This window comes from Chaetomium globosum, genomic scaffold (assembly GCF_000143365.1).
Source record: "Chaetomium globosum CBS 148.51 scaffold_1 genomic scaffold, whole genome shotgun sequence".
NCBI lineage: Eukaryota > Fungi > Ascomycota > Sordariomycetes > Sordariales > Chaetomiaceae > Chaetomium > Chaetomium globosum.
The window spans coordinates 5,278,060-5,303,494 of record NT_165976.1 but is presented as its reverse complement, the minus strand read 5'-3'; the positions used below and the strand labels follow the sequence as shown (position 1 = coordinate 5,303,494).

General features: G+C 57.3%; 9 protein-coding genes across 9 annotated transcripts; 5 read left to right on the top strand and 4 right to left on the bottom strand.

Moving 5' to 3' along the window:
• Positions 1-1,717: 1,717 nt before the first annotated feature.
• On the bottom strand, positions 1,718-2,964 carry CHGG_01721 (uncharacterized protein; the record flags this gene model as incomplete). Its single annotated transcript, XM_001220941.1, has 4 exons — positions 1,718-1,807; positions 1,885-1,896; positions 1,972-2,745; positions 2,803-2,964. The coding sequence occupies 4 exons, from the start codon at positions 2,962-2,964 to the stop codon at positions 1,718-1,720; spliced, it is 1,038 nt and encodes a 345-aa protein (XP_001220942.1).
• A 4,239-nt stretch (positions 2,965-7,203) lies between these two features.
• On the top strand, positions 7,204-8,609 carry CHGG_01720 (uncharacterized protein; the record flags this gene model as incomplete). The annotated part of the gene is made up of 2 exons (XM_001220940.1): positions 7,204-7,641; positions 7,728-8,609. 2 exons carry the CDS (start codon positions 7,204-7,206, stop codon positions 8,607-8,609), a joined length of 1,320 nt encoding a protein of 439 aa, XP_001220941.1.
• An 821-nt stretch (positions 8,610-9,430) lies between these two features.
• On the top strand, positions 9,431-10,226 carry CHGG_01719 (uncharacterized protein; the record flags this gene model as incomplete). Its single annotated transcript, XM_001220939.1, has 3 exons — positions 9,431-9,441; positions 9,562-9,722; positions 9,823-10,226. The coding sequence occupies 3 exons, from the start codon at positions 9,431-9,433 to the stop codon at positions 10,224-10,226; spliced, it is 576 nt and encodes a 191-aa protein (XP_001220940.1).
• A 385-nt stretch (positions 10,227-10,611) lies between these two features.
• On the bottom strand, positions 10,612-12,199 carry CHGG_01718 (uncharacterized protein; the record flags this gene model as incomplete). Its single annotated transcript, XM_001220938.1, has 2 exons — positions 10,612-10,692; positions 10,748-12,199. The coding sequence occupies 2 exons, from the start codon at positions 12,197-12,199 to the stop codon at positions 10,612-10,614; spliced, it is 1,533 nt and encodes a 510-aa protein (XP_001220939.1).
• An 846-nt stretch (positions 12,200-13,045) lies between these two features.
• CHGG_01717 (uncharacterized protein) lies at positions 13,046-14,125 on the top strand (the record flags this gene model as incomplete). Its single annotated transcript, XM_001220937.1, has 1 exon — positions 13,046-14,125. The coding sequence occupies one exon, from the start codon at positions 13,046-13,048 to the stop codon at positions 14,123-14,125; it is 1,080 nt and encodes a 359-aa protein (XP_001220938.1).
• Positions 14,126-14,479: 354 nt separating this feature from the next.
• On the bottom strand, positions 14,480-15,567 carry CHGG_01716 (uncharacterized protein; the record flags this gene model as incomplete). Its single annotated transcript, XM_001220936.1, has 3 exons — positions 14,480-15,002; positions 15,088-15,243; positions 15,314-15,567. 3 exons carry the CDS (start codon positions 15,565-15,567, stop codon positions 14,480-14,482), a joined length of 933 nt encoding a protein of 310 aa, XP_001220937.1.
• A 1,018-nt stretch (positions 15,568-16,585) lies between these two features.
• Positions 16,586-17,608, top strand: CHGG_01715 (uncharacterized protein; the record flags this gene model as incomplete). Its single annotated transcript, XM_001220935.1, has 2 exons — positions 16,586-16,674; positions 16,777-17,608. The coding sequence occupies 2 exons, from the start codon at positions 16,586-16,588 to the stop codon at positions 17,606-17,608; spliced, it is 921 nt and encodes a 306-aa protein (XP_001220936.1).
• Positions 17,609-18,534: 926 nt separating this feature from the next.
• Positions 18,535-20,475, bottom strand: CHGG_01714 (uncharacterized protein; the record flags this gene model as incomplete). Its single annotated transcript, XM_001220934.1, has 1 exon — positions 18,535-20,475. One exon carries the CDS (start codon positions 20,473-20,475, stop codon positions 18,535-18,537), a length of 1,941 nt encoding a protein of 646 aa, XP_001220935.1.
• Positions 20,476-20,739: 264 nt separating this feature from the next.
• Positions 20,740-25,406, top strand: CHGG_01713 (uncharacterized protein; the record flags this gene model as incomplete). The annotated part of the gene is made up of 7 exons (XM_001220933.1): positions 20,740-20,769; positions 20,957-20,971; positions 21,025-23,113; positions 23,175-23,491; positions 23,551-23,692; positions 23,759-25,015; positions 25,072-25,406. The coding sequence occupies 7 exons, from the start codon at positions 20,740-20,742 to the stop codon at positions 25,404-25,406; spliced, it is 4,185 nt and encodes a 1,394-aa protein (XP_001220934.1).
• Between the last annotated feature and the right edge of the window lie 29 nt (positions 25,407-25,435).

Sequence of the window (25,435 nt, the reverse complement as noted above, 5' to 3'; positions counted from 1 at the left end):
GAAGAAGCCCCCATCACTCTTCACCACAGTCCCATTCATTCCCTCCCCACCTCCCCCACTCCGATCTCCTGTAACCGTCCGACTGCATTTCAGCCCAACCCCAAATCCGGCCCGCCCCCCTTTCCCCTTTCCGTCTTTCACAGGCTCCCTCTCGCCCGCAGACGGCGCCCTACATCGTGACGTGACAACAAGTGACGACACTTTCTTATTTTTTTTTTTTTTTTCGAAACCCAAACAAAAAAAAAAAAAACCATCAGACATCACTTATTATTAATGGCTCGGCACCGTGCCGCAAGGCAGAGAGAGAGAAAAAGAGAGAGACTGAGAGACGTGGCATGCCCCCAGACCCGGTCGCCTGCCGCGATTTCCATGCCCACCTCCCCCATCTCCGATCTCCTGTAACCGTGCCCCTACTTTGCTTCGCGACCCCAAGTCCGGCCCGCCCCCGTTACCCCTTTCCGTCTTTCACACGATCCGGCTCGCCCGAAGCCGGCGCGCTCACATTGTGACGTGACAACAAGTGACGACACTTTCTTGTTTTTTTTTTTTTTTTGGAAACCCAAACAAAAAAAGAAAAAACCATCCATACATCCAGCCACTCAGTGAGTGGGTACGGCGCCGTGCCGCCAGGCATACATAGATCCAAAAGACGGAGAATGGCAGACGTGGCATGCCCCCAGACCCGGCCGCCTGGCGCGATTCAATGCCAACCTGCATCTCCCGATCCGATCTCTGTGCTTGCCCTACTTTGCTTTGCGTCCAGTCTGGCCGTCCGTACACCTCGCTCACCCGAGCCGGCTGCGTCAAAGCCGGGCGTGCTCCCATTCCCTTCTCAGCTCTGTTTTTTCCCCTTGGGCACCCACCCATACTGTAGTACATCCGTACAGCCAGGCTCCCAGCTGGCGGGAACGAGTTACTTGCATCCAACCGGGCAACCTTCCCAAAGCTAGGATTAGCAGGAGCGGTGGAAGCCAGCCAGCCAACAAGAGCAGGCCTGCCGAACCCGTGTCTCACGCTAGGATCGCAGTGCTGCCCTCCCTCACGGCCAGTCAGTCAGTCCGTCGACCTGTCTCGTTGGCTCCCGCTCCGTCCCCGTTGGGCGTACGGCATCAGGTCTGTGCGACTCCAAAGGGGGGCCGCCTCCCTGTAGTAGCCGCCAGCCAGGCTCGTCTGCCGGACGAGTTACTTGCCCGACGGGGAACTTCCTAGCTAGTTTCCCGGACCGTGGAAACACACGAGAGAGGCCTGCAGAGTGGGAAACCACGTCACCGATACCCGGCCCGGCGGGAATGAAGGGGACGAATGTTCGCCATGGAGACAACCCCCTGGGTTCGATGATGCGAGCCTAACGTCTAAGTATTCGTGACACTGTCTTTCGCCTGTTCTAGCTGTCCTGTCTCGATACCAATCCCCCAAGTACTCCTATCCGTGACATACCGCCCTGCTTGTGCCACCATCTATTCGAGTCCGGTAACAAAGGGAAGAGTAAAAGAATGGAGCCAAGATGGTAGTAAAAAGAAGATGAAAAGAGAAAAGAGAAAAGAGAACCCATCTAAACCCTACCCCCAAAACCTTTTTGGTAACCTATTCCAAACACCATGTGCCGTAAGTTCGTTTCGTCGTCACTCCATTTCATCGTTACACATTTCAAGCCCTTTTCCGCTCGAGTACAGGGGGATGAATAAAAGAACAAGAAAAAAGACATGGTCGAAGCACATCAAGAGCTGTGCAGAGCCTTAAAGCCCGTTGCGATGAGACTCCGTTTAGAGTCTTTCGCATCGCACGGCGCGCTCCAGTAGAAGAGCCCCTAAGCCACAAGCGCGGTTAGCATGATCCTCAAAAGTCAAGTTGAGAAGGGATCCTGAGAAAAGCTAAGCGACGTACCCCGAGCCCCTTCTGTTTGCAAAAGGTCGCTTTCATTTTAACAGTGTCGGGGTTGTCGTACGTGACGAACCCGCCGTCAGCACCCACACACTGGGCCGCCACAGCCCGCTTGTCGACCTGCTCCTTGGTCCCTTTGCGTGGTAGTTGGTTGTACTCAAAGGACCCGTCCTTGCCGCCGGCACCCCGGTTCTTGTGGCCCGGCCCGGCGACGCCAAGGAAGCTGCGGCCGAAAAGTGGGATTCCCAACAGGATCTTCTTCCCTGGTACGCCGGAGGACATGAGGTCCTTCACCCCCGCGGCTCCCGACGGCTCGTCCTTGTTCATCGCGTATAGTTGTGCGTGGTGGCCGCTCTTGTGGGTCCAGTGACCGAAGAAGTCGTAGGCCGTCAGGTTGAGCGTGTCGAGGTACTCGGCGGTTTGGCGGAGGTCGATGTTCTGGAGGACCGGCTTCACGGCCGGGAGAGTGGCAGTGAGCAGGTAGCGGTCTTCGGGAAGGTGGATGCGGATCGCCGCGACCAGCGCGAGGAAGTCCCTCCCCTGTTCCGGGGTGCACGGGTACTCCCAGACAACTGAATCGATTAACAACGTGGACTTCGGAAAGATGAGTGTCTTGGAGATTTCAAACTTACTGTCGATGCCGTCGAGGCCCGAGGCTTCGACAAGGCCTCGCGCTGAGCGAGCAAAGTTGTCTCGGAGGACGGCACTAGATGCTACGATGGGAAAAGTCTCGGCCGAGTCGCCGCCCCCAATCGAGAGGACGACTTGTAGATGGCGGTATCTCTGCTTGAGATGCATAAATGACCCCAAGGCGCCCTGGACACCATCACAGGGTGCCCGAGCGTCGGCCCACTCGTCACTGAGCTGGCTTCAGGGTGAGCAAAGCGCGCGCACAACCCGTAGACGTTTGATCGAACTTACAAATACGCCCCCATCGGCCGTCACATTGGCGAAGGCGTAGTGAACGCGGTTGATACAGCCATAGTTCAGCTGACCCGGTGTGTCCCCATTGTAGACGCGGAAGTTGGGCCAGTAAACGGCGTTGGTGTGCATGAAGTGAGCTTTGCGTGATGAAGACGACATGATGTTTGTGAGTGATGGCGATGTCAATGTAATATCAATATGTACAGGAGGTGGTAGCGGTAGAAGCAGGCAGATGGATCTGAAGGGGTAGAGGCAGGTGAATAGATCTGAAGGGGAGTTGAGGAAGAAGAAGAGGAAGATAGAATTGGTGACCAACGGATCACTTAAGGCGTTGGCAAGGGGTGGTATCAACACTTTTCGGGAAGAGGCTTGCGCCAGCGCATGCTCGGCTGATGTGTTCGAGGTGCTGGTCGGGCACCAAGGGGTACGAAGGAGACGGCAAGTATCACAAGACTTGCGTTTTTATACTTGGCTAGGGACTGGCACTTGTGCGAGGTGGCCAGGAGGTGAGCCGCCAGCGGTCTACCCAAGCTTGTGGAGCCCGGAAGCGGGCGTGGGTGCCAAACACAAGCCAGGGGTTGAAAGAAAGACTCAAGGACGAACAGACGAACAAACGAACTGACGAACCGACGAACTGCCGCATGACATAATTTGCATGGGCGGGAATGTTCGTCAAGTGGGACGGGTAGATCGGAGGAACGCCGGCCCATCGGAAGACGATGTGTTGCTGCGTAGCCGGAGACTCAAGCGGGTATGCAGCAGGGGTCCGGACAAATGAGTCTGCTGCCTCACGACCCGGCGGCCGGGCGCAGATGGTACGATAGGGGCGAGCACGACAACAGGAGAGAAACGCTCTCGGAGACACGTCCTTGGCCATCTTGCTGTGCCTCTATCGTCGTGTGTCGAGGTGGCTGAGGGCGAACATAGATCGTGTCTCTCCTAGTAGCCATGGGAGGGCCGTTGAGTATGTCGCCACGGTTTGCCGATTTCCGCCCCCGTAGTGTCCTATCCGTTTGTGCTTCAGGATTGCCGCCCAATCAGCCTTCTGTCCCCAACCCAGCGGTGAGGGTAGGACCAAGCAGCTAAGAGTAGCGTTGCAGATTCAAGTAACTTGTTCTCGACATCTATGGAGGCAGCCGGGTCGAGAAGGAGCCACGTGAGAGATATGTCGGTGAGTGAGACCAAGGAGTCCACCCGAGTTCCGACGACAGCATTGGTCGAACCCACCCAAGAGTTCCCCGTTGCCTCTATGGCTGCAGCCGGATTCCGAGGCTCAACGGCGGACCGGAATGCCGGGGCATTGCCCTCGTGGGCAACAGAACCCGCAGGAGCGTGGCAGTCCCCATCTGGCGCACAACCCTGAGAGGGCACCAGACAGGTTGAAAAATAAAAACAAAACAAACACAAAAACAAGCTTGAGCCCTAAAACTGGGAGGACAGGTAGGTTGACATGCTTACTCGATATGTGGCACCCAACACACCACCAAGGATAAACAAACACGGAAAGGCCGGCAGCTCTGAACGGCTCGCCAAGTCTGTAAAAGGAAAACAAAGTTGTGGTCAGTGACCTACCCGCCGTGCCATTGGGCCCGGTGGATGCTATGACGAGACCCTGATCCTCGTCAGTCGGTATCGGCTAATGGGGTCCAACGTCTGGGGATGGTCGGGTTGCCTCAATGGCGGCGTGCGTCTTGGTTGTTGGAATAGGTAAACGGCCGTTGCCAACGCAGCAAAGCAGCGAATTGCAGTTTTGGGGGTGAAGTTTCCAGGCTTAGACTCGGATTTGCAGCGGTGGAACCTAAAAGAAGAAACTTGAACCAGAATCACCTTCAGCTAAGGCAGGAACTGCCACCTCATCAAACCCCCATTGTGGCTTCCACATGGCAACCTCGTCTGTGAGTCCGGGCCCGTCACCCCTACGGAGGGCAGGTACCTTCTTCGTGGGCAGGCAGGTAAAATAGGGCAGGCGGGGCTTGGAGGGAGCCGGCTTCCAGAATAATACTTTGGTCCTTTGCTCCTCTGCCCCTCTGCCCCTCTGCCCCTCATCACCCCGCGCTCCATTCCCATTCCTGCCCCTCACCTCCAACGCCATCATCGTCAACTCCCTCGCTCCCCGTCGAGTGGGCTTTCTCTCATTTCCTGCAATCAGAAAGCAGGACGGGTGTCTGAAGGGGGTGAGGAAATGAGGACATTGACCCCTGCCGCCTCGTGTAACTGTGATATGCCAGGCATCCGATGAATCGGCTTGGACGCATTTCGAAGAGGGCAGATGACCGCCTGACAACAAGAAGATTTTCGTCCAGCCCAACTTGGTGCGACAGCCCTAGTAATTCTTGGCCCTGCAAGTCATCCACAGTCCACGCAGGGGTGCCGAGGGCATGATAGGGCGAGAGGACCCCCAATGCCCCGCGGCGAGCATCTCGAGATCGACTTAATCGTCATGCCCGCACACAAAGAGAGCTTCAAGTTTACGATGGGGGCGGTGAGACACCCTCATTTTTTTTCTAGCTCGACACAGACACGCACCCCTTAACTCCATCCCCAATCGCCAGCCGGTTCCATGCTTTTGTTAGAACGCTTCCGAACCCCTAAAGCTCGGTAGGGCTGGGTAGCAAGGATGGTGATGGTGTTCGCGCATCAGGCCCGTTTCGGGGCCGCTGGGCACCGACCCGTTGTCCGGCCCGGCGAGGCTGCTCGATCCGTAATTGCAAGGCGTAACATCCCATGCATGTGGCCAGCAGCCCGGCCATGACCCAATGCCAGCGCAGGGCAGCCAGATACCACTGCGCACACCTTGCGTCGTCGATCCGCTCTCTCGCACGCCCTACAAGAGTGTCCGACACGGGAGACTGTTTCCTCAACACCCTGTCTCAGCCCCCCACGTGGCCGGTGATGGCACACTGGCAATGAAAAATTTGTCTCAGAAAAAAAAAGAAAAGCGAGCGTGCCTTGATTTTGGTACCTGCCAGGGCGGCCTGAGACCATAGACGCCGTTGTGGTGACTCAGACGAGTTCGTCCCTGCAGGAGCAGTGAATAATTCATGACCAGGACGTTGGGCGCTTGAAAGCCCAAGGACATACGGACGAAGTACCTGTTCAAAGGAACCCTACCGCCTCTAAAGCCTCAGTCGTCGTCTTCTCGGCGGAATTGTCTGGTTGTTGCCCTCCCCGATTGTCGTTGTTGATCTCTTCCTTCGGCTTTACCTTCGTACTCCCACATCGTCGCTCCGAAAAAACGCAACAAAAGAATAACTAAACGAGGATTGACGAATGGCAGTTGCCGTTTGTGGTTTGATGGGCGAGTTTGGTGTACCACAGACTTGGCTCCAACAGCGTCGTGGTCAACCCCTCCAGCTTCCGGGGATCAAACGCGTGGTTGGCGTTTCCGTATTGGCGGTTCGCTCGTCGGGACCGAGAACCGGCTCTCATTAGTTGATGAATGGCCGTCCTCGTCGACGGCGAAAGAGCGGGTTGGGGTAGGCCGCTAGAACAACGTCGCCGTGGGGCCGATCGGTGGTTTCACGGCAGGGTATATCCTTGTAACACTGCGGCGGCGAATTCTGCTTCCGTTGTTTTCTCAGCCGCTGTTCGGATCACGGACCGGTGGTGTGGGCCGGGCCGTATGACCAGGCCCCCGATGAGCGTAACATTGGAACGTACGGACGGACGTACGAATATATAGGGAGGCGACTTTGGGGATCCACGGGTATTGGGATTCATGGATGTTTGTTTCTGTTTCAAGGACCATTCCCAGTACTCTATCATTTAGATTACTGCGGGCTCCTTTCTCGTGGTAAGAAAGGGCAACTAACTAACTAACCACTTGAGTTCATGTAGGCCGTCCCTGCGGCGAATACGTGCTAAACCGCATCTTGTATGGGCAGCTTGCACTGCACGGTATGTGCGGTATGGTATGTATGAGTATGTCCTTCCGCTTCCATGGCCGTCAAACTTGCGCAGCGATTTTCGAAAAAAATATTAACTAATCGGAAAGAATTTACGAGCTAATAGTCTTGAATGAATTAAAAACGAGACGTGAGTTGCCTTAGGGAAGTATCTTGACATGACATGGCACATGCGAGAGTTGTTTAAGCCCCTCTTATCTAATCTCCTCCCCGCTGCCTGGAGTTGAACTGCCCGCCCTCCCGGCACTCCAGCTGCGGCCTCCCTCTCTGGCTTGGCAATTCCACGAACATCATCAGCGTTCCACCAAACCTCCCAGACCAACGCCTCATCAACCAAAGACCCGTGCTCATAGAATAGCGTAAGGAGGCGCCATTTCCCAGCGACATCGCTTTTCTGCCTCGATTTCTCGACCGATCCGAACGGGACACAACAACCGCCGCGTCACCCCTCCTCCCCAATCACGTCACGGATCCCGCTCCCTGCTGCGCAGTCATGGCAGACAGCGCTGAGGCGGGCAGCGATGCCCAGGTCACCTTCAAGGTGAAGAGCTCCAATGATAAGACGCACACCATCACTATGGATGAGTCGGCATCCGTCCTCGACCTGAAGACCAAGCTGGCCGGCACCGATTTCGAGGATATCCCCGCCGACCGACAGCGGCTGATCTACTCGGGCCGCATCATGAAGGACTCCGATGCCCTGAGTGTCTACAAGATCAAGAACATGAACACAATTCACATGGTCAAGAGCGCTCGGAGCAACGCGACCCCCGCCGCTAGCAGTGCAGCTTCGGCACCGGCCCCCGCCGCAGTCCCGCAAAACATGGCTGCCGGTTCCATCGCCGGCGACCCCCTCGCAGGCCTTACGGGCGCTCGGTTCGCTGGTCATATCAACTTACCGAGTGCCGATATGTTTGGCGCAGATGGTGGGGTAAGACTTTCTCCTTCCATTTCTCTCACCGTCTTGCCGGCCGTGTGAGGCGCTTCAACGTTTGCGTTGCTAACTCGTGCTTGTAGATGGGCGCACCGCCCAGCGAGGACCAAATAGCCGAAATGCTTTCAAACCCGATGGTCGCGCAAACGATGAACGAAGCCCTAAACAACCCCAACTTTGTCGACTACATGATCCGCTCGAACCCGCAGCTGGCTAATCTGCCTAATGCTCGCGAGATGCTCCAGTCCCCAGCATTCCGCGATATGATGACAAACCCGGAGGCTATCCGTATGGCAGCAAGGATGCGCAGGGCGCTGCATGGCGGTGGGGACGCTTCTTTCCCGGCTCCCGGCGCTACAGACAATACACCAGCTGGTGCGGCAGGGACTGGGGCGCCCGCGGGGGCGGGTAACAACAGCAACGAGGAGCAACTTCGGGCTCTCTTTGGCGGCGCTGGAGGCGCTGCTAACCCGTTCGCTTCAGGTGCCGCAAACCCCTTCGCTCCCTTTTTGGGCATGATGGGACCCGGTGGTTTCGGCGGCGGAGCGGGCGCAACGGGGCAAACCCCTGCAGCTCCCGCCCAGCCCGGCGCTCCATCCGAGGATCGTGGTGCGCAAGCGGGTCAAACAGGAGGCGCTGCGCCAGCGGCCAACCCTTTCAGCGCGCTGTTCGGAGGCGCCGGCGCTGGCGCCCCGGCTGCGAATGCCAACAACCCGTTTGGGCTCCCGCCTATCTCACCTGAAGCCATGCAGCAACTGGCACAGATGTGGGGGATGGGCGGGCCGGGGGCGGCTGCAGCACCGCCGCCGCCGGCCGACAACAGGCCCCCGGAGGAGCGCTATGCCGATCAGTTGCGCCAGTTGAACGACATGGGCTTCTTCGACTTTGACAGCAACGTGACGGCGCTTCGTCGTAGCGGTGGTAGTGTCCAAGGCGCGGTCGAATACCTACTATCGAACCTGTAAGATTGCAGGGGTGAAGGTTCGCGTCGGGGTTGAGGCACGGGGGGTTTGGGTGGGGAGGGGGGATCCCTTGATGAGATCGGACTTGGGGACTTGGGGACACCGGAAGCAAGGCAAACAGTGCGGGCAGGGCAAATCATGATGATGTATGCTAATGAAGCAAGTCGAGGTTCCAGGGCACACCCTCTAGGAATGGAGATCCACTTTGCATTATGTATTTCTCCGCGTCAGGAGTTGATGGAGGTGTGTGTTGTGCGTTGTGTGTTGTGTATGTACTTGATATGCTTATCAATCAGTCATTGGAAGTGGCCTCGAGTTTATCAATGCTTGTTTCACAGAAATCTCACAAGAAACCCCCCACGTCACAAAGGCGCCACACCGCCAGGCAAGCCGAGACCCGGATCCCCTGAAACCACCCTGTCGGACTTGCAGTTTTGGGCCTGGGGCCCAATTTTCAGCAGGTCCCGTGAACATAGAACCCTGCTGAGATGGAATTGGACCACGAAACGAGCCAGCGTCGATCAAGGAAAGCCCTTGTGGGTGTGTGTGTGTGGCTGAGTTGTGATTTAGTTAACGATTGCCATCAAGGTTTCTACTGAACTGTGGAAGAAGTCAAACTATCATCCAATCACCGATTGTGTATACAACAAGAAAACCGAGGCGAAGGTTCTTGTGAAACTTGAAAACTGTTGTAAAAATCGCAATCGCCACACATCACATCCCGGCCCAACCCAGTCCCGAACTACATTTTACAACGGTTTATCTTTTAAGTATACCTTGAGAACTCTTCACATTCTCACAACACCCAAATCCACACAAGAAAAATGCTACGATGGTAAGCGAGGACACACACCCTACCTGGCCCGGCGCAACCCCCAAACAATGACCCAAGCAAGACACAAGAACAAATGTATATATGTACATAACTAAGAAGCTAACACACCCGCCCACCCAGGTACCAAGCCCGCCTCGCGGCCCGGCCGCTGCTCACCCAAGCGATCACCACCTCGGTGCTATTCGCGGTGGGCGACATCACAGCCCAGCAACTCGTCGACAAGAAAGGCGTTGAGAAGCACGACCTCGCCCGCACAGGGCGCATGGCGCTCTACGGCGGAGGTACGTTTTACTAACCCAACCTATAACCACAACTCGCGAGAGGACCTACTACCTTAGTTAAAAAGCACGAAACTGACCGTTCCCGCCCTCCAAAAAATAGTGGTCTTCGGCCCCGCCGCAGCAACCTGGTTCAAGTTCCTCTCGGCACGGGTGAACCTCTCTTCCCCCAACGCGACCATGCTCGCGCGCGTGGCGGTGGACCAGGGGGTGTTCGCGCCGACGTTCATCGGGGTGTTCCTGAGTAGCATGGCGGTGCTGGAGGGGACGTCGCCGAGCGAGAAGCTGCAGCGCAGCTACTCGGAGGCGCTGCTGACCAACTGGATGATCTGGCCGTTTGTGCAGATGGTCAACTTCAAGTTCATGCCGCTACAGCACCGGCTGCTGTTTGTCAATGTGATTAGTATTGGGTGGAACTGCTATCTGAGCTTTTTGAATAGCGCCGGGGATAAGGGGAAGGTGGTGGAGGAGGAGGAGAAGGAGAGGAAGGAGAAGCGGGCTGCTTGATTGTTGATGAGGGGGCCTGCTGGTTGGATAAACTGGGTGGTTTGGTTTGGTTGGGAGGATGATTTTATAGACAGGTCATAGACAGGTCAGGGAGCTGGGATTTTCTAGACTTGATAGACCGAGGTCTTTGGGCAGTACCGTTTGCTCTCGGTTCAATAGATCATGGGCGCTATTTTTCATGATTTGGAACTAATGCGGCTTTTCAGGGTGTAATCCTAAATTGATTCCGAACCAGCCGCTATCCCAATGGGATCACAACCCTACATCACGTTTGGGCCGAAGTACCAAAGCAGTCCCTTTTTGCTGACCCGGATCGTCGTCCCATTCTTGGATCTTCGATCGTGAAAGGTACTCCAATCCAAATGCTCCCGTCGAAGCGGATACCTTATTCCACCTCCAAGACGGCAGGGGCTACAAAAGTCTTGGTTTTGTCCTTGGAAACAGCGTTCTCGAGACCTTCGCCACCCTGGAGCGACTGTTAGCACAGCTGAAAGAACAAGGATTTCGTAAAGACGACTTACATAGCTCCTCAACGGGCTCACTTCGATCCCAGCCTTGAAGTCATCGCTGACAATAGTGACGCCGCTCACGGCCTCCAACCAGCGCCTGCCCTGGGCCATGATGTCGTACTTGCTCGTCTCGGGGTCGTCCTCGCCAGTGCCGCTCGCGTTCTTGAGCGGGCTGAACTCGTCCTCACGGCGCACCTCCAAGCAGGCGAACTTGCTCATGTCCAGCATGGGGAAGACGTCAAAGACAAACTGCTCCAGCTTGATGCCGTTGGGCTTGGTGGGCTTGACCGTCTCGCCAGTCTCGAGGTCGGCATAGGGGATCTTCTTGCGGGCGACGTGGTGCGGCAGCGTCTTGGCCCACTCCGGGATGGTCTCGAGGAAGCGGAACGAGTAGTAGTGGTTGACGATGTTGGCAGAGCGGAACTTGAGCACGCCGGGCTGCTTGGGGTCCTCCTCGGCAGCGACGGCCGGGTCAATCTCGCTGTATTCGACAACATCAGGCTTGCCGTTCTTGCAAACGATAAGGCCGACGCTCTCGGTGGCGTTGCGCTTGCGCACGACCTTGGTAGCGATGTCGACGTTCGCCGAGGCAGAGAAACCAATGAAGACGGGGTCGGCCACCTTGACGAGGCAGTTGTCCACGCAGTAGGCGTGGATGTGCTCAATGCCCCGCTTCTTCATATCATCCAGCACCTTGGACTCGACCAAGGCGTTGTAGATACCACCGTTGCCGTCGGGTGCCACGGCCACCTTGCCCTTGCTTTCGAGCAGGATCTTGCCTTCGTTCGAGATACAGGGGAGGACGCCCTGCTCAAAGATGACGACGTTCTCAGGCTTCAGGCCGAAGTACTTGTGCTCCTTGAAGTACGCCTCGGTAGGCCCGCGGGTCGGCCCGGACGTCATGACGTACCAGGGAACAGTGACGTTGCCGCCAGTGCCAGCCTTCTTGGCGGCGAGCTCCTCGACCTTGCGAATGCGTTCGGCCTGGATCTGGAATAGGGACTTGTGGGAAGGAAGGCCAATATCGAAGCAGCCCTTGGGTGCGGAGCTGCCCAGCCGTGTGCCCTGGCCACCAGCCATGAGCACGACACCGACCTTGTTCGCGGCGATCAGGTCGAGGCCCTGGGCATACCAGCGATCAATGTCCTCCTTCTTGGAGTCCATGATACTGGCGCGGGCCGAGTCTGGGAGGGGCTCGAGCGAGGGTTTGGCGACCCCGCCATCTTCGGTCTTGGGAGGGGAACGGGCTTTGGCGTCAATCTCGTTGATGTACGTGGGGTCGAAGAGTGACAGTTGCTGAAATAGTGACGCCTTCTCGGCGCTGGACAGGGAGTCGTAGAAAGTAAACACCTGGCTCTGCCCGGCGAGGGTGTACTTCTGCTTGAGCTCGGACAGCTCCTGGGGTGTTGGTTCCTGCGGGGCATCCTTACCCCCCAGGTTCAGAGCTTGCATGACCTTCTCCATTTCGTAGTGTGCGAACGGCAATTAAACAATTAAAAAGTGCTGCAAAACACTACTCTTTTTGCAATTGGCGTTGCGTTGGTAAGATGGAAGATGCAGAAATGATCAAGAGAAGAAAAACGACAAAACACGTTCTTAAGAGCAGGCGGGATCCTTTTGAAGCCCAACACAATAACACGAGGTAGGCTCGGCAAGACAACAGCAGAGGAGCCCAGATCCCGCCCGATATAGATCCCGAGCAACCACAGCCCACTTCCAGCCCAGGACTGCCCCGCCGTCCGCGCCAGATGCGCCACTTCAACTGTTGAACCCCGCCGAGACAAGTCAAGATCCACCGTGTGCGGCAGGCTCGGCTTCTCATTCGACAGAATGGCAGGGGCGGTCTGAAGTGCCGGATGTTGAGGCACCTTCAATTGCATGTTTCCGAAACCAAGAAACAACAACTTGCAGATCTGGGCGCATCACGAAGGTTGTGGTTGTTGTTGGAAGAGAGGGAGATACTTTTAGGCAGACATACCCAATTACAGTTTATCAAATCAAAAACCCACAAGACAAGCTTCGAATCGGGAGGATGTTCACCCGTAACACGACGCTAGTTGCCGGTGGCGCGTTGCTGCCTCATTTTGGCCACTGGGATCCAGGGGTTGTTGACGGCAAGGCAAAATATACCCCTGGAGAAGTTCGGATGGCGATGACCTCGGCTTTTCTCTATAAAACCCATGCTGTTTCTGACCGCTCAACGGACTGATAGCCTCTGGCTTTGTACAGACTTCATTTGGCCAAAAAAGCAAGCTAAAGAGTCAGAATCCCACCTTTTTGAGACCTTGATCAACCAACCAACGTGCGGCAATGTCATCCAATACCCAGGAAGACAACCTCCCAACACCGTCCTTTGAGGGCCGTCTCAAGCTCGACACCTACATGTTCAACGGCGGTGCAGCGGCCGGCGGTCGGCGGCGGAGCCCACGCTTCACCGCGGGAGCTTCCACCGAGGAAACCGCCACACTCCCGGTACCATCACCACCCCGGCCGGCCTCTCGCTCCCCATCATCCAAGCGCAAAGCCCCCACCGACAGCAACGACAACGACAACCCCCCCTCCAACAACGGCCCCAAAACCACCACCTCCAAATCCCCCAGCAAATCCCCCTCCAAACGCGCCCGCCCCAGCGCCTCCTACGCCCCGCCCTCCACCTACGCTCACCTCCCGCACCTGCCCGACGCCATCGCGCCCAACCTGCTCGTGCTCTTCATCGGGCTGAACCCGGGCATCGAGACGGCGCGCACGGGCCACGCCTACGCGCACCCGTCCAACCACTTCTGGCGGCTGCTGCACAGCTCCGGGGTCACGCCGCGGCGGTGCGCGCCCGCCGAGGACCGCCGCATGCCCGAGCTGTACTCGCTGGGGCTGACGAACATCGTCTCGCGGCCGAGTCGGAATGGGGCCGAGTTGAGTAAGGCGGAGATGGATGCCGGGGTTGCGGTGTTGGAGGCCAAGGTGAGGAGGTGGAGGCCTGAGGCAGTGTGCGTGGTGGGGAAGAGTATCTGGGAGAGTTTGTGGCGGGTGAGGCATGGGAGGGGGATCAAGGCGCATGAGTTTCGGTATGGGTGGCAGGAGGCGGGGGAGAATATGGGGGTTGTGGTGCCCGAGGGGGTGGAGGAGGAGGAGGTTCAGGAGGGGGTGGTGTATAGTCCGGATTGGAAGGGGGCGAGGATCTTTGTGGCGTCGAGTACGAGTGGGTTGGCGGCGACGCTGAAGCCGAAGGAGAAGGAGGAGATATGGAAGCAGTTGGGGGATTGGGTTGTGGAGAGGAGGGTTGACAGGGCTGCTGCTGGTGGTGGTGTTGGTGGTGGTGTTACTGGTGGTGTTGTCGGTGGTGCTGCCAGTGGTACTCCTGATGCGACTACCGAAACGGCTGAAGATAAATGAGAAGGCCGAAACAATCACTAACTAACCTGTAGATGATTCAAATCGTTGAATAATCCACCCTTCATAGAACCACCAAATCACACGAGCAGTGGGGTCATAACGTTACACTAATCATTATCAAACTACCTATCTACACTGTCCGCTGCTGCCCGCTCAGCATGATACTAGAGTACGGGTCGCCAATCTCTAAATCAAGGCGCAACGATGAGGTATTCATGAGTTTTGCTCCGAAACGCCGCCCGTGTTCAGTGGTATCATCATCTCCAAAAAAAAACCAGAACCAAGATGAAGGTGCTGGGGGGCAAAAAAGCAGTCGCAAATGCAATCCGGAAACACAACCGGCCCTGTCGATCCTTATATCGTGAAGGCGATGGCGCCAATAGTCGCCGCAAGGGGCCACCAGCCAGCGTGGCGGGCCAGTTGGCGCAGGCCGTCACCGGCGCCGTTGTTGAACGCGTCAGCGGTCCCCTCGGGCAGCGTGCCGTTGAGCAAGATGGTGCTCTTGCCGTTCACGTCGGCGACGTTGATCAGCGACTTGTTGAGGTTTTGGTAGCTGCCGTCGCCGATCAGTGAATCGAGATACTGCTTGTCGGGGTTCTCGTCGCAGCCGCAGTCGCCTCGGGGGGAGCATGCGCAGTCGACAGGCTTGCTCTCGTTCCTCTGGGTGGTCGAGTTGTAGAACGTGTAGGGGTGTTCAAAGTGGTATCTGTGCGCGCCGTAGAGCCACACGCCGGGCCAGAAGGCCAGGAGGCCAGCGCCGAGGAACACAGGAGCAATGCCCGACGGCGTCCGACCGCCGGCCTTGTACGGCTTGGCCGCACCGCCGCCGTAAAATCGCCCGCCACCGTAGGCTGGAGTAGGTGTGTTTCGGCCAGCACTTGGATGTAATGTTAGCAACTGTTGCGAACAAACAAAATATATACTATCAAACGCCAAAAAAAAAAAAAAAAACCTAAACCCACCGCCCTGGAGGAGAGGGCTCGCTGCTGCTGCTGCTGCGGCTGTTGCTGCTGGAGCTGGTTCCGCCATTGGAACCGCCCCGGCTGCCTGTGCCCCCCGTAGAGCCGGATCCCGTGCTCGAACCGGAATCACCGTTGGAGCCGGAACCACCAATAGTCCTGCTCATTCCAAGGCGGCCATTGGTAAGGAATTGAAAGCATGCGAAGGAGAGAGAACATTTATACTTACGATCCCGAACTTCCACGTCCGCCCCCACCGGTCGTACCACCGCTACTGCCACCGCGCCCACCACCACCGCCGCGACCGCCGCCGCCGCCGCCACCCTTACGCTTCCACAGTTCCTCGCTCGATGACTCGTCGCGCCCCGTGTTCTGCAGCGGCTGGTGTGTTGCGAGCTCGGGAACCGGCTTTGGCGCGACAAGTGTGCCGACCGCGACGTCGCTGAATAGCGTCGCGGCGAAGAAGAAGGACGACAACTTCATGATGTGCGTTTGTAGAAGGTAAGAGCTAATAACAGGATCAGAGGGCCAAATGCTAGGTGCGCAGGCAAGGAGGAGATGCTGCAATGCCAGGTGTGCAGGTCGTGCGTCCTGTGTAAAATGGAAGATGGCGAGAATGAGCAGCGCGCAAACGGGGATGCTGCATTGATATAGGAAAACGCCTCTTTCTTTCCCCAGTTTTGCTGCAGGTCTCTCTGCTTGTTTCCCGCAGAGTGTGGTTAGCCTGTGCGTGTGCCAAGAGAGACCTTCCATGTGACGGAATTTTCAGTCATCCATGATGACATGGGACCAAACCTTCATCCTCGCTTGTTTTAGTTACAGTTTCCAGGATCCGTCAGGCACCTTCGCTCAGCCGCTGATGCTGTCAGGTTCGCCCGAAACCTGTCTATTGAAAAGGCCCTAGCTTCATGGTCTTAGCACAAAGCCACAAACATACCAGTCGGTGTGCGCCTTGTGTGATTGTGCTATGTATAGCGACTTCGTTGGAGAGGAACGAAAGCGGCATGACATGGCTGCGGTTGATGATCCCAATTGATTCATGCCCGCTGCTCGTTGTTTAACCTACCGCAGAAAACGCCACAGCAAACGGGCAGTCTTTGCCTGACGGCTGTATGGATTGGTTCCAGAAAACTGGTAGGGCGGCGCCACGGCACCCGACCACCACTGCAGGAACTCCACTTGTGGCTGAGTAATGACTCCATCTCGATCTGCAATCCCCTGAATCAACCAATGGTAACTGAAATAGCAGCACGCTCCACACGCACCCCAGAAATGGTGACGGTTTGACCCTGCGTCGACCCGCTGAGCCTGCCTGATTTGGATCTGAGGGATGCCTTGTGGTGTGCCTTGCCCCATTCGCCCGACCAACCTCACCACACCAATCGCACCCGCTTTCAAGGACACCTATCAAGACGCCCGTCCATGATAAATCGGTTTCTTTTCTCCGCGGCTTTCTTTTCCGTATTGTTCGCTTTCAAATAAATTTTATTGTGCGACCATCATGAAACCCTCTCGACCCAGTGATCAGTCCCTGCTGGACAGGCTGAATGCCCTCAAGTCCACAGGCGTCACACTTGACAAGCCAGCAAAGTAATAACTGCCCCGTCCTTGACAGCATGGCATCCGGCATGCCGCTGTTCTCGTGTAGTACCTTATGAGTGAAGCGCATCGGGCTAAGACACGTGCGAGAAGCATTGCAATCCTCCCTGTAGCAGACGCCCAACCAAGCTCAAAGGAAGATGCCTTAGCTGCACGGCTCCGCATTCTTCGGAGTCAATCGAGCAGCAGTAGCCGGGATGGAGCCAGCGCAGGAGCACCGCCCCCCGGAAGCCCGCCGCCCAAAGAGGGGGGGACCAAACGGGTATCCCCGGCACCAGAGGGGCCGAAAGACCACTCTCAAAAACGGCCCCCAATTCGTTCTGCCGAGTTCGAGGCGGCCGACGAAGAAGCCCTGGATGAGCTTTTAGGCGCCCTGGGAGACGAGGAGTTCGACCTTGCCGCAGATGAGGATGCGGTGCCGCCCCCTGACTTGGATCCCCGGGACGAGGCAAGAAGGGTATCTGATCTGCTTGAAACACTGGGAAAGAAAGCCGGGGGTCCGGCATCAAACGGGCCGAGCAACACAGAAGGTGATGACGATGATGATAACTCGGACGGGGAACAAATGACGCGCGACGTCGATACGCTCCTCTCACAAATACGCGATGAGATAAACTCACTACCGCCACCCTCAACAGCAACACCTCAAGACGGCGACGAAGAAGCCCCCATCACTCTTCCCACCGTCCCCTCACAGCTCGTAGACCCCGCCCCGGACCCTCACGGTGACGAGGACGCTCTGGAGCAGGACCTCGCAGCGCGCATGGCCTCCCTCCGAGGCCTGGGACCACCCACCTCCGCCTCCGACCCACTCGGCCTCCCCTCGGCGCCGACGTTCCGGCCGCAAGACCGCACCGGCAACACGGGGGAGCAGCGGCTGGGCGGGTCGAGCAAGTACACGGATGCCGACCAAAAGACGTGGTGACGTGGTGTGCTCTGGACGACGCGACGGTCGCGTGCGCCGGCTGCGACGGAGACGGCTACCCACCCACCTGCTGGCCCGACCCACTCACAGTCCCGTCGGCTGGGTAGTTCCGGCCGCAAGACCGCACCGGCAACACGGGGGAGCAGCGGCTGGGCGGGTCGAGCAAGTACACGGATGCCGACCAAAAGACGGGGTACGGGGGGTTGTGTGGGTCTCTGCCTGGACCCGGACCCCGCGGACGGGTCGCGTGCGCCGGGCTTGGCGACGGCGACGGATACTGCGCCGGCGGGGCTGCTGGCGGCGAGATGCACACCAGGCCAGTCGGCCCCCTGGGTACGAGGAAGCGGGGACACCAGTGGGAGAAGTTCGAGAGGCCGGGTTTCGGCCTGTTTTAGCCCTTTTACATGCATACCAATACCCCAAGTAAGCCTATTAGGGAGCTTATGGGCCCTGCTTGTGTTTCCCTCTGTTCGTGTACCCGTAACCCCGGGGCGGGCTGGGGGCTGGAGAGAAGGGGGTTGGCTTAAGGTGCCGAAATGTGAATGATCAACACACACGGTTAAATCATATCATGTCATGAAAGTTTTAGCGCATCAAATTGGATATCGAAAGAAAACACCGTAGTTAGCAGACGCCCAATATACGAAATACGCGCTTGACTTGATACAGATGACAAAGCCACAACATTCCCTCGACAACTCCAACCGTAAACCCGCAATCATCCAGCGTATCCCTGGCCAGTAAGACATCATTTCATAATTCCCAGCGACCAGTTGCATGCCCTGCCATGCCATGCGAACCCAAGCGAAAAACGACCCATTGAACTCCGCCACGTCTCACCCACCACACCGGTCCACTCCAAAGTAGTACTTGTACAATCTCGGCGACGTAGTCAGATACCGATTCCGAGCCATCGGGTGCCCGATTCATTCAGCCAGCCAGTCAGTTTGCCATTCCCATTCCCAAACCCAAGCCCAAACCCAAGTCCCGTTTTTTTTTTCCTTTTTGTCGTTTTCCGTTGCCGCACCACCGTTAAGCTTAACCCCTCGCGCCCGACCCACCCCCATTCTCGTGCCCAGCCGCCGTGCCATAACCCTCCTGGCCCGGCGCGGGGGTGTTCTTCTTGGCGCGGCCGGTGATATCGCCCCAGGTCGCGCCAAAGCGGCGGCCGGTGCTGGGCCAGCAGGCCCTCCTCTCTCATCGACCTCGGCCTCCTCGTCGAGCTCGCTGAGGTTGAGGCGCGGGGTGCGGGAAGAGGCTGGTGACGAAGACGACGAGGAAGACGGCGAGGAAGACGAACTGGGCCCAGAAGTCGACGGGCGCCGAAGACGGGGCCAGTTTGAGGGTGGACGCGGTTGAGGAAGGTGGACATGACGGTCGGCGTGCAGACGTCCTATGGCGGCGGGGCTCGCGGAAGGCCTCGGAGCAGGGGCGCACCATGTCGCGGTGCTCGCGGCAGTCGGGCTGCTCGCCCGGGTAGCCGCGGCGGGTTGACGCAGAAGGTCTGCGTGCCGTAGATGGCGTACTGCGGCGCCACGAGCATGGCGACCGCGTAGTTGATGGCGAGGATCATGAGGGCCCAGCAGCACCGTCGCGATGAGCAGCGCCTGCGGTGCCGTGCGGCCCTTTTTGAGCTGGAAGATGCGCACCCATAGGAAGCGGATGCCGATGGTGGCCAGGCCCGTGATGGAGCTGCTGAAGAAGAGGAGCACGAGAAGTGCCATGAGGATGTAGTCGACGGGGAAGGCCTTGGCGGACTGGACGAAGATCCAATTGATGGGTTGGAAGACGTTGAGGTGGCCGAGGATGTAGCCGCAGTGCTGCTTGCAGATAGAATTGGCGGCCTTGTCGATGCCCGTGATGAGCATCGACACCCAGATGAGAATGGCGAGCAGAAGCAAGAAGATACCGCCGAGAAGCTTCAGGGGCCGGAAGACTGCTTCAACCTTGGTCCAGGCCCGATAGATCTTGCTACGGTTGTCCCCGCGCGCTTCGGCCGCCAACCTCTCACGGCGCACAAGGGTCCGCTCCTCACGCAAAAGAGCGTCCATCTCCCTCCTGTCCTTTTGTGACATGCCTTCCGGGCGACCGGAGTTGCGCATCTCCAGCTGTCTCTGTAGCTCGCGGTTGTGCTCTAGGGCCGAGGCGGTGGTTGCCGAGAGTTGCGGGGCCGAGATGGACGGGGCGGATTTTATGAACGACACCGGGAGCAGAGCTAAGCCGGCGCTCGTGTATAGGATGTAGAGAAGGGTACCAAGGGTGATGAGCAAACCCACACCAAAGGTGAGCGCCTTCTCCCCATTGTTCGCGGCGAGTAGGCGCTTGAAGTAGTCCAGATCCATGTGCTTTCCGGGGTTATTGCCAGCGGCCGGTACGAAGAAGCCGATGAGGAAGAGGATCACCACGAGGAACACAAAACCCAGCGTGTACTTCAGGGCCCGCCAGATGCGAGCGGCCGCGCTGCTGGTCCCTTCTTCCTCCTCGACTTCATCGTATTCCTCGAACCAGAAGTAGGTGAAGGGTATGACGATCAGACATAGCAGCGCATCGAGCGTGTAAAGTGTGTAGTACACAATCTTGAGCGTCAGAAGAATTCCATCAACGCGGCCGGGGGTGGCCCAGTCCTTCTTTGCGCCAAGGTGAGCTGACGCGGTTGATGAGACGAGGGCGATATCGACAGGGAGGAGGAAGACGGTAGCGAGTAGCGCGGTAAGGCTGATGATGGAGACGATGCTGACGGCAATGGACCGCTCGTGAGGTGTCTGCCAGGTGAGGGTGGTGATGACGGAGACGAGCAGAACGAGGGCGACAGCAACACCGTATGCGACCCAGATCAGACTGGTCTGCAGGAGACCTGCTGGTGCCATTTTGCCGGGCTCGTCGCCTCTGAAACGAGGTCTTGATGGCTTATGTTGAATGAGAAGCTGTTAGGGCGCGAATTGTCGAACAAACTGTCGAAATTATTGCAATATGAATGCGACAGCTTCAATCGGTAGGTCGTTGAAGCAGGGACATGTTACAGGCAGGTTTGAGGTTTGAAAGTGGCTTGAAAGGATAGGTAGGGAAGCAGGGAAGGAATGCACTCGGGTGAGAGGGGACCTCGCCAGGAGGGTTCATCTGGCTGTGACGCAATGCCGCATGAACGGCAGGGTAAAACACCAGTGAGCCAAGCTCGCGCCTTTGGTGGGGCAGCATCGCATCGGGTGCTTCCATTGGGTTTGGAGTGGTCTGAGCTTCTGGGGTCGGGCCTGGCCCGTCTCCTGGCAACGGCCAATCAGTTGCTTTCAGAGATGCAGCTTGTTCAAAGCTTCAACGAAACAACCCAACAACAATCCAACTTTCTTACAGCAACTTCGAGCTAACGTACGTCTTGCTTTTTAAAGGAGAGATATGCGGACCGAGTGTATGCAATGCAGTGTTATACAGAGCTGACGCCGCCGACGGCCGTAACGCATTCGACGACACTACAATTTATCCCTGGGCAAGGCACGAACCTCGCCGTCGCCAAGTCGTCTCTCCTCCAAATATTTCGAACAAAGGTTATTGCGACCGAACTCGACACATCGCAAAATAACGGCCACCGGACACGAAATGCGAATCGATATGAAAGCCGGTTAGCCAACGATGACGATGGCCTCGAAGCATCCTTCCTTGGCGGTGATAGCCTAGCACAACGGACCGATCGTGCCAACTACACGAAACTGGTCCTCGTCGCCGAGTTTCCGCTTGCGGGCACGGTGACGGGGCTTGTTAGGATAAAGACACCAAACGCGCGCCTCGGTCTGGACTCGCTTTTGCTTGCATTTAAGGACGCAAAGCTCAGTCTCGTCGAGTGGGACACGGAACATCACACCTTATCGACCGTATCCATCCACTACTACGAACAGGAAGAACTCCAAGGAAGCCCCTGGGCAGCCCCATTGAGTCATTATGCCAACTTCTTGGCCGCTGACCCGGGCAGTAGATGTGCTGCGCTCAAGTTCGGTGCCAGAAACCTGGCCATCCTGCCCTTCAAGCAGGCCGATGAGGACATTGACATGGGTGACTGGGATGAAGAGCTGGACGGCCCGCGGCCGGCCAAAGACCTGTCGAGCGCCGTCATAAATGGAGCTAGCAACATAGAAGACACACCATATTCACCGTCATTTGTCCTCCGACTCTCCAATCTTGACCCAAGCCTGCTCCATCCTGTGCACCTGGCCTTCCTGCATGAGTACCGAGAGCCCACCTTTGGCATCCTCGCCTCCACCGCCGCCGCCTCGAACTCGCTCGGCCGCAAGGATCATTTCGTCTACATGGTCTTCACCCTCGATCTCCAGCAAAAGGCCTCCACCACCATCCTCTCCGTCACTGGTCTGCCTCAGGACCTCTTCCGCGTCGTGCCCCTGCCCGCTCCGGTTGGCGGCGCCTTGCTCGTAGGGTCCAACGAGCTCATTCACATCGACCAGTCGGGCAAGCCAAACGGCGTAGCCGTCAACCCAATGACCAAACATTGCACCTCATTCGGCCTTGTCGACCAGTCCGACCTCAACCTCCGTCTAGAAGGCTGCGTCATTGACGTCCTGGCCGCCGACCTAGGCGAGCTTCTGATCATCCTAAACGACGGTCAGATGGCCGTAATGACCCTCCGTATCGACGGCCGTACCGTCTCCGGCTTGGAGCTGAAGATACTCCCCGCATCCTCTGGGGGATCTATCGTGCCTGGTCGCGTTTCTACGCTCTCGCGCATTGGCCGTAATGCCATGTTTGCCGGGCTCGAAGAGGGCGACTCTGTATTGTTTGGGTGGGCTAAGAAGCAGACCCAGGTTGGGCGAAGGAAGCCCCGGACCAAGGACAATGCCGGGGACGTGGACGTCGAGGAAGATGAAGACATCGAGGAGGAAGAGGAGGACGAAGACGACCTGTACGGCGAAGCCTCAGCGCCGCAGCATCAGCCTGTGTCGGCAGTGAGCGGCCTGCTGAGCGGAGAGGCTAGCCTTCGCGTCCACGACCGTCTCATCAACCTCGGCCCCATTCAAGCCATGACGTATAGTCAACCGGTCTGGCTACCTGGGAGCGAGGAGGAACGAAACTCGGCCGGCGTCCACAGTGACTTACAGCTGGTCTGCGCCGTGGGCAGAGAGAAGTCGGCTTCTCTCGTGACCATGAACCTCGAGATACAACCAAAGGTTATCGGCCGTTTTGAGTTCCCCGAGGCGAGGGGGTTCTGGACTATGTGTGCCAAAAAACCAATCCCTAAGACGCTCCAAAGTGACAAGGGCGGGAATTTCCTCGGGAAAGACTACGACGTGTCCGGCCAGTACGATAAGTTTATGATTGTCGCCAAGGTGGATCTGGACGGCTATGAAAAGTCTGACGTGTATGCGCTCACCGCCGCCGGGTTTGAGAGCCTCGGTGGCACCGAGTTCGACCCTGCAGCCGGCATCACCATTGAGGCCGGGACCATGGGCAAGGGCAGTAGGATTATTCAGGTGCTCAAGTCTGAAGTCCGATGTTATGATGGAGGTATGTTTTCCACGCCATACGTTTACGGTTGAGTGATTCTGCTGACACACTGGTTTTGTAGATTTCGGTCTCAGCCAGATCGTACCCATGCTTGATGAAGAGACCGGCGCCGAGCCTCGGGCTATCAGTGCAAGTATTGCCGACCCTCTCCTGCTCATCATTCGGGATGACTCGAGCGTGTTCGTTGCCCAAATGGACAGTAGCAACGAGCTGGAGGAGCTCGAAAAGGAGGACCAAACCTTGGCTACCACCAAGTGGCTTACCGGCTGCCTGTACGCCGACACGACTGGCGCGTTTGCGGAAGAGGTAGCCGGAAAGGGGGGCAAACCAGCTCAGGCCATACTGGTGTTCCTTCTTAGCGCCAGTGGCTCTCTCTATGTGAGTGTGTTCAACGACATGGCGGTCTTGATGCCATGGTTTACGCTAACAAAAATTAGATATATCGGCTTCCGGACCTGTCAAAACCTGTCTATGTCGCTGAAGGATTGTCTTACATACCCCCAGGTCTCTCAGCCGACTATTCTGCACGCAAAGGCACGGCAAAGGAGACAGTGGCAGAGATTCTGGTGGCTGATCTCGGTGACACGACTCACAAATCTCCGCATCTCATTGTTCGTTAACCCCCTGACTCCTTCTCTGCATGAGCTAACCGGTCGCAGCTCCGTCATGCAAACGACGACCTCACAATCTACCAGCCGTTCCGCTACAGTACTAGCGCTGGCGCGGACTTCTCCAAGACCCTATTCTTCCAGAAGCTCCCAAACGCGGCCTTTGCCAAAAGCCCGGAAGAAGCAGACGAGGACGAGGCAACACACCAGCCTCGGATGTTATCCATGCGCAGGTGCAGTAACATCGCCGGATACAGCACCGTTTTTCTACCCGGTGCATCGCCAAGTTTCATCATAAAATCATCCAAATCAGCGCCGAGGGTGCTACCGCTTCAAGGGGCAGGCGTGATAGCCATGAGCCCATTCCACACCGAGGGCTGTGAGAATGGCTTCATCTACGCAGACTCCCAACACATGGCGCGGGTTACGCAGCTGCCGCAGGATTGGAACTACGCCGAGACTGGGCTTGCCGTCCGGAAAATACCTATCGGCGAGGATATCGCTGCTGTCGCGTACCACCCGCCAATGCAAAGCTACGTGGTGGGCTGCAACACGCTCGAGCCGTTTGAGCTACCCAAGGATGACGACTATCACAAGGAGTGGGCACGGGAGAACCTATCGTTTAAACCCACCGTCGACCGCGGCATCCTCAAGCTCGTGAGCCCCATCACGTGGACCGTGGTCGACTCGGTTCAAATGGAGCCCTGCGAGACCGTTCTCTGCGTCGCCACCCTGAGCCTGGAGGTGTCCGAATTCACCAACGAACGGAAGCAGCTCATCGCCGTGGGGACCGCACTCATCAAGGGCGAGGATCTGCCAACTAGGGGCCGGGTCTACGTCTACGACATCACCGAGGTCATCCCCGAGCCCGGGCGCCCGGAGACCAGCAAGAAGTTGAAGCTGATAGCAAAAGAGGAGATCCCACGGGGCGCAGTCACCGCGCTGTCTGAGATTGGCACACAGGGTCTCATGCTGGTTGCCCAAGGGCAGAAGTGCATGGTCAGAGGTCTCAAGGAAGACGGCACGCTGCTACCCGTGGCCTTTATGGACATGAACTGCTATGTCACCAACGCCAAGGAGCTCCCGGGGACTGGGCTGTGCCTGTTGGCGGACGCTTTCAAGGGCGTGTGGTTCACGGGATACACTGAGGAGCCGTATAAGATGATGCTGTTCGGGAAGAGCTCGACCAAACTTGAGGTGCTAAACGCGGATTTCCTGCCCGACGGAAAGGATCTCTTTATCGTAGCATGCGACGCCGACGGCAACATCCACATCCTGGAGTTTGACCCCGAGCGTAGGCCTCTCCCCCATCTCTCACCCCCGACCAAACAAAACTAACTCTCTTCCCAGACCCGAAATCCCTCCAAGGCCACCTCCTCCTACACCGCACGACCTTCAACACCGGCGCCAACCACCCCACCAAATCCCTCCTCCTCCCTGCCTCCACCCCCGCCAAAAAAGCCGCCGACAAAGCCAAACAAAAACAGCAGCAGCAACAACAATCAACTACCCAACCCGACGCCCTCACCGAGCACGAAACATGTATCCTTCGGCCGAACATCAAGACTGTCACCGTTTTAAGTCTGCCTTATCGGCGTGTGTGCCTCTGGGACGATATCCGTGCAAGCCCTTATGGTGCTTCAGAACTGGCCTCGCAATACCCTTGCCCGTTCTCGCGCAGCTGAGACCGAGGCGATAACGCCATGGGATAGGG